At 31.9% G+C, this 8,070-nt stretch overlaps 1 protein-coding gene across 2 annotated transcripts; it reads right to left on the reverse strand.

The window, feature by feature from the left end:
• On the reverse strand, positions 568–5,877 carry LOC109349536 (uncharacterized protein At1g04910-like). Of its 2 annotated transcripts, none has more exons than XM_019590383.1 (8): positions 5,132–5,877; positions 3,074–3,146; positions 2,914–2,984; positions 2,737–2,825; positions 2,509–2,641; positions 2,199–2,320; positions 1,540–2,016; positions 568–1,254 (listed from the first exon to the last, which is right to left on the reverse strand). In XM_019590383.1, the coding sequence occupies exons 1-8, from the start codon at positions 5,705–5,707 to the stop codon at positions 1,005–1,007; spliced, it is 1,791 nt and encodes a 596-aa protein (XP_019445928.1). In that variant the 5' UTR covers positions 5,708–5,877; the 3' UTR covers positions 568–1,004. The 2 variants fall into 2 exon arrangements, with proteins under 2 accessions (XP_019445928.1, XP_019445921.1); XM_019590376.1 differs by having other exon boundaries at positions 2,199–2,431.

Here is an 8,070-nt window from a genome sequence, read left to right on the forward strand (position 1 = left end):
CCATTTGAACATACCATGTTGGCAACCAAACCTCACTAAAATTCATAGGAGAATAAGAGTAGAGATAGTGTCCAAATTAGAGAAATCATTTCTTGGATCTTCATTTAGAGCTTGAAAGCAATCATGACTACAAATAGTTAATTCTCTCTTGTTGGAATTGGATGTTGTTGGATAACAATAGTAAATATCGATTAATCAATCTCATACTAGTATGGTATGTCAATTATATCAGATATGCAATTAAACAAGTCAAAATTGGTCAATACCATATATACCGATCAAGATCGGATAAATCGTATCAATCAAAACCGGTTCGTGAATTAAAAATGAATACTTTTAAAAGTGGCACAATAATGATCCAAACCTTAAACTCAATAGTTTTTTGTAACATAGTCATTGACTCATTTCAATAGTTGAGTAATATATTACAAATAATAATATTTATGTTTATATACTATATTTATTATAATATAATTTAATTAGTATGTAGTTTAATTAGTAAGAACTATTGCACTATTTAGTACCTTGACTAATAGAGTATGAATAACGTTATAGAAACAAGATATCTGTTGGAAATGTATGACACTAGACTAGATTCCTAGGTCTCAAGTATTCATTCAAAATTGCAATAATGCTCCATTTGGGAACTGTGTTTCAAAAATAAAGAATCAATGAATGAAATGTATAACGGCGTGACTCTCACGTTACATGGGTTACTGTCACAAATCTCATCTCCCTGTATAATCTAATCTCCCTGTATAATCTAATCCGTGATATGCCTTTTAGTTATTATACACAAACCTTTTTGTATGGCTAGATTGAAATGAGAACAACCCCCAAGTCTCCACTGATTCTTCAGCAGCCACATCATCAACCAGGCTTGAACGAAGGAAGCACATTCCCACAATGACCGGAATGAGCTGCCCTTAACTTTAAGGCAGTGCCATAATGTGAGCCTCACCTTTTTTGCCAAAACATATAACAAAAGTTACAAAACCAATTCACTATCTGTGTGATTCAATACCATATCGTTGGTCAAGTTTCAGGCTTGTAATTAGCTCTTGAGATTTGTTACAGACACAACCAGGAAAAGGGTTGGCAAAAAAATTCTCCTCAATTCTTGGTGACTCTCCTGCCTGTCTAAGATAAGGCCCACCTAGCCTATCGGAGTGCAATTTTTTAACCTCTGAAGAAAATTTGTCCCAGGAAATCGCACCCTCATCCAATTGATCAATCAGTCTTACAAAATTTAATCTAAAAAATGAAACAGATTACATATCAGTAACATATACAATGCCAAATACAAAAAGAGAAAGTATCACAAAACTAATGATTAACTAATAATGTCTTATAAATAATACATGTGACATGTGTTGAATGGGTAGAAGGATTTGTAGCAAAATTTGCATGAGGGCATATAGCATTTCATTAGTGTAATAACTACCTCAAAAGTCACATATAATAACTTGTGATTTGGTTGTTGGTGTAAAATATAGATCAAAATAGACTCAATTTATGAAGATGTATTGTTGAACTAACCTGTCAGGATTGATAGTTTTCCTAAATCCTTCAAACCTCCGATGCCCCTGCACTGTCTTGGCCATGTTTCCATCATAAGTGTACACAAAGACATCACTTTCAAGGGCCACTACATGATCCAAAGCAGCGAGACGATTTTGATATGGCTTGAATGGCTCTAGCTCCTCCTCAGTTGCAAGGGTGGAATGTGTGAAGGTATTAGGGTACTCGGATCGAAAAACTAACATACTATTGCTACCATATATAGGCCCTGCAACAATGTAGATTGTTGTTGTTGAAGGGTAGCCCATGGCCTTGAGAAAAACAGCAGCTTCTCTAGGTGACATAGGACAGCCACCTTGTAATCTTCTATCAACACTATTAATCTCTTTTTCCTTCCAATGCTTCACTCCATACCTCATAACCCTTAGTTCCTCTGCCTCCTCAACAGTGAGATTATGAGTGCAACCAGTAAAAGCTAGCATGTCTTTCTCATATCTGAGAAATAGAGTTCCTCAGTTTGACACGTCACAGAAATAAACAAAATAATTAATTAAATCAACAATACGAAAGACTAACATTAGTTGAATGCACAATATATTCATACTTCGCTCACTCATAAACAATCATGTCTCATAAGAAGTTGTCCGAATCAATTATATGGAATCACATCTTCTTACCTTAGATGAAGGGCAATATATGGTTCATTGTTGTTTGTAAGCCTATCGACCAAAGTCTTGGAAAGCTCCTCAATCTCTGGAGTATACTTGAGAGCTTCGTAATTGGCGCGGCATCTAAGCTTCTGAATAGAGGAAGCAAGACCATTATTGGCAAGTCGAGAATCTGTGTGTGTAAATTTCATGACCTTATGTCGTTTCAACAAGGGAAGAATCTCACCTCTGTAGTAGCTCACCTACAAATGAAGCATCTAAGCCACTATTGTACTAAAAAAAAATCAATAATGTCATGAATAGGAACTATTTTCAACACCTTTGACCATGAAACCGGGGCCTTCAAAACAGGTTTCACAGATGCATACTGGACTGGTAGGTACTCAACTATCTCAATGTCTTCTTTCAGAACTTTCATGAAGTGCCTCCAGTCAAAAATATCTTTAAAGTCACTGAAATATATTAGGGACATTATATTTTAAAAGAGTGGTGACATAATGAGGTAAATTAATGTTACATTTAAAAACTTATTGAACACTAAATTTACCTTGGATCAGTCCAAAATGAATCATGATCGAGAGAAGGAAGGACAAGAGTGGCATTCATTATTTTAGCCACGGCAACCATATCACATATCTGCAAGTAAACGAAGGTTCTGGAAATTTGCAATTAGAAACATTTAAAAGCTTAAATTCGTATAAGCTCATATTACATTTGCTCTTACCCCTGTTCTCATTTGATTCAATCCACCATTGGCATGAACAAGAAGATAGCCATTTGTCTTTGACTTTGTCCCTGAAATGACAAATAAGAAAAAAATGTTTAAACTTTATAAGCATCTATGGGTGACAAATATCCAGTACATTTATATCCGAAGACCATACTTATTTGATTCCTGGATCGAGTAATGCATTGGTAATAGTTGTCACGGTTTGGTTTCATCCAAATTTCTGGAGTCTATTAGAAAAGAAATAAAAAAAATAGTAAGAAACAGAATGTAGATAGAGCATGTTCAAATTTAAAATATTCAATATTTTATATGACAAACTGCAATATTACAACATGGGAAGCATCATGGAAGGAATAGAAAGAAAAAGATAATGTAAAATATCATAAGGCAAAACAAACAGCATTTGTTTTCATTACCAAAAAAACAGCAATTGTTTTGCCCAGAACCACCTTCCCAGTACAGAATATTCCATTCAGTTTACGTGTTTCCCACAAACGAAATGTAACGAGTCAAAATTTTGAAAAAGCGTCCACAGTTCTAGTTTTCTAGAAATCAGAACATCACAATGGAACAAGCCAATGATAAGAATAAAAGAATAAAATATAGTTTGAGTGAAAAAGTACTTAATCACTATAGCTTAGGAAAAACAAATTTGCACTTTTCAAGCCTTATGTACTTTTATCATATTTTTGTTACATGATACCGAGAAGATTTTTTAAAAGCAACAAGACAAAGGTAAGATTTTATTCCTACGAACCACATTGGTTGCCGCAGCCATAAACTTGGACACCTACTAATTCCTTATTCCAGAATGGGGAGCACTGTCCCACATAAGTATTAGTGACACACTGTTTGAAGACAGCATATGCCCACCCTCCAAAATGTGTATTAAACCTTACTTATTCCTTATCCCAAAAACCTCACTTATTTATTAGTGATAAAAAAAAATATAAAATTAATATATATTTAATTAATATTTTATTTTTTAACCAATAAAAAAATAAAAGTTACATGGAGTGATATAAAGTTTGGGTAGAAGATATAACTCATTTTATATGAACATCTATAGATTAATTAAGGAACAATAAACCAATGACTGATATGCTCAAAATTTCTTATGTTTTTCAAGATTTTTCTAGAAATAAACTTTAAAATATTTTTATAACAAGCTTATATAAATAGTGGAATATAAACAAGATATAATTTAAAGTAGGGTAAATTACATTGATACCCCTGAGTTTTAGCGAAATTACATAAATTATCCTCACATTTTTATACTTACACAAACCCTCTAAAATTTAGATACTTACATTGATCACCCCTGAATGAGAACTGCATGAGAAATAAATATAATATTTTAAATAAAATATGATAAATGCAAATAAGTTAAGCAAAATATTGTGTATTGTGGAAACAAATCTATATAATATATAAATCAATATATTTTTATTATTTTTTGTTACAAAATGCATTAACAATTCTATAGATATATTGTTTAAATCGATTTTATACTATATCATAATGAACCAAAAATAATAAAAAGATATTGACTCATATATTATTTGGTTGTGTCCACAATTTATTATATATTATGTTTTGTTTAAGTAAATTACATTTATCACATTTTTTGTTTAAAATATTATACTTATTTTTTCATTCAGTATAATGAAAGTACAAAAATTAAGAGAGTTTGTATAAATTCAAAAAAGTGAAATATAATTTGTGTAATTTTAATAACACTCATTATAATTCCCTCATTACATTATTTTGAAAATTGCCATTTCTGAAAAAATAGGTAGATAAAGGCCGAACCAAAGTACAGAGAAATGATTTTGACTTTCTTTATTAACAAAAATATCCCGGTAAAATTTTAAAACAATATCAACCATCGTCTTTAAGAAATTGTCATAAAGTATTTTGCAAAGTTTTTACAAGGTTAAGAAAAAACACCAAATAACTTTTTCATACATTTTTAACTTAAACATAGTCACCTTTAATTAAAAATAAATAAAACACTTTTGCAGACCTTAGTATTTCTTCTTAAACCTTTTACATAAAAAATTTAAAAGATGGGTAAAAGTCTGATTTCCATGAACAATTTTAATGAGAGACCCAGAAAAGGAAAAAACAGCTAACAAAAAGAGCACTTGTGCAGGAACTTGATTCTGAGGGAAGAGAAAAGAAAAAAGTCGGCAAGAAAAAAATCACTTACAGCTAACCTCTCAAGAATCCTTTTGGGCATGAAGGTTTCGGTTTCAATTTCCGTCTCAGTTTCGGTAACAACCCTCTGAGCAGAAGCCCAATCCTCTTTGAACCTCTGCAGTATCAAATGTCCATTTTCAATGCTCTTCCCATTAACCTCACCACCCATCAGTGACACCTCCACAAAAACCGACATAACCACCATCACTATCAGAACCGCTAATATCTTCCGGCCGACGTACTTCCCGGACCGGAGAAAATGAGCCACCAAGGCGAGCCACAGGAAGAGTTTCTCCACGCGCAGGAAAAATGACTCGGGCACGTAGAGGATGCGCGTGGGGAGCAGGAGGTAGCGCGTGATCGGGTAGTGGAGATGGCGCGCATGGTGGTGATGAAAGTGGGGGCCACCAGGGAGAGCAGAGACACTGGTTGGATCTTCTGGTTCAACGTCGGAGAAATCAGAGAAGGTGGGTTGCTTTTCGGCGGCATCTATGTTGTCGGCTACGCGTCTTCGAGTTGTGGCCGGAACAGCGGCGACCCTTGGGCTAGTGTTGGAAGAGCTGGTCGTTGGGCCGCCGGAGGACATGGTGAACGGTGACGGAGAGAGATTAATGAAAAGAAAGATGAAAGGAATGAGATGTTCAATATTTGTATTTTGTCGAAGATTTTGAGGTTGCGGTTTTGGGGGAAATGAGAGAACGTTTTATAGGGCTGTTGAGAGCCGTCGGTTGTAAGTTTGAGAGTAGCTTTTGGTTTGAAGAGATAGAGGCACCAAAATATAAGGCCAAACCCTCGGTGGAGAGTGCCAATGTTAATCTGAGCCAATATGTGATTTGTTGTTTTTCTTGCTTCCTTAATATATCATTGATACTTCTGGTTTTCTTGCTTCCTTTATATTCTGTTATTAATGTCATCAGGATTATCTACGATTATGTACCATGAATAAATTTGTTTTGACTGTTAAAGTAGGACCATTTTGATCAAAGTTTTCTAGTTTCAAATATTTCAATTACATCCCGGATATACATTATTTCAATTAATTTTTTTGGATATTAAGGGTTACAATTCAACTTGTTGGTAAGAAACTAATTATTTTTTGAATATATTTTGAGGAATTAAACTTAGTTTTTTAGTCTTTTTTTAATTTAAGAGGTCTTACATTACTATAACAATAACAATGTTATATGAATATACATGAAAAATTCAAAGTGTATAAAAATTCAGTTGCATTCATGAATTCAACTTCTTAAATATTTAATATAATAGATGTGATACCTTTTATTTCAAAAATAAATGCAAAAATATCTTCCCTTACATCGTTAGTTTTTAATTTATTAGAATTATATATATATATATGAGGAGATATCTATCCACATCCAAATTAAGTTATATAAGTTACACTCAATCTTAGTCATTCATTTTTATAGTGTGTACAAGCACTTCGTGCCTGCCGGTCAATATTACATGGTACTACGTATTTGTTATAATTAGAATGTATTTGTTATAATTTTTATGTATTTATGATAATGTTCAATTTAATGTGAAAGATATAGTTAATTAATGTATTGGTGATGTTTATTTATGATTATAGTTTGTAAAAATTAAATAATATGAAGGGCAAAATAGAAATATATAAATTATACCATGGTGGTGGTTACACTATGTTTTGACTTTATATATAGTATAGATATATATGAGGAGATATCTATCTACACCCAAATTAAGTTATATCAGTTACACTCAATCTTAGTTATTCATTTTCTTAAATCTAATAAATTAAATGAGTAAGTGTAATACGTTATGAGAGAGAGAAAAAAATTAAGTAATTTTTAAGTTTCACTTATTTAGTATGTTGAATTTAAGAAAATGAAGTGCTAAGATTGTGTGTAATTGAGTCATCCCGATTTTGCTGTAAAATTGGTTAGATGATAGGCTCGGGCTAATTAGATTTCTGATCCACGGATGAACCAATGAGACCAGCCGGCCCGATTCAGTTTTTATAGGAGCGGGAATAACTATCCCTTATTAAAACAAAAGAATAAAGTATCTCATCATATTATGAGATAAATTATCTCTTCAATCCATTAAAATTATGACACATGTCCTATTTTTTAGTTTTTAGAAATTTTTTTTTATAGAAAATAATTAAATGAGACACATGTCATAATTTTAATAAATCGAAGAGGTAACTTATCTCATAATATGATGAGATACTTTATTCTCTTAAACCAATATCCTCACTTATTCCATGTACTAATTTCTACCATAAACTTGTTCAGTTAAATATTTGTTAAAAAAAATATTTTTATTAGAATGTATGAAAATAGTTTATCTTGCTTTTACCTATTCCTATGTGAAATAGAAAAATCAAGATTACATAGTTCTAGATACTATTTAGTGGGTTGTTTTAATTTTAATTAATCAATGTTGAAATAAAAGAAGTAGATTGTAGATAACTCTCTGTAGAAGATAACAGAAGTACTATTAATGATTACGACCACTTGTCAACTTGAATATTAAGGAAAAATATGAGATTAAATGTGACCATTCTTCCAAATTTCAATTTAATTTAACAACAAAAATAACATTCCATGATATTTATTTTTTATTAATGAATTTATTTTAATCATTTAACATTAGAATTAGTACAAAATAGAGGTTAGAGTGATACCATTCTAAGTAATTACTAAAAGATGAAGGCTAATATTGTAGCGGTAAAGAGAACTTATGTGGCAATCCTTCAACACTTGAACATGTATACCAATATTTTATTCCGAGTTAAGTTTCGAAGATTGACATCGCTTGCGTTCCAAGAACACATGTCAACACACTAAGAAACTTTGTAAAAGAAAATAAGAAACAAGCCAAAAACGTGGGTTAGATTAATGCCTGAAATTAGGAAAAGGAAAATAAAGATAGACCAAGTATGTATGTTGGTCTATTTCCGAA

Source organism: Lupinus angustifolius, chromosome LG01 (assembly GCF_001865875.1).
Source record: "Lupinus angustifolius cultivar Tanjil chromosome LG01, LupAngTanjil_v1.0, whole genome shotgun sequence".
Lineage (NCBI taxonomy): Eukaryota > Viridiplantae > Streptophyta > Magnoliopsida > Fabales > Fabaceae > Lupinus > Lupinus angustifolius.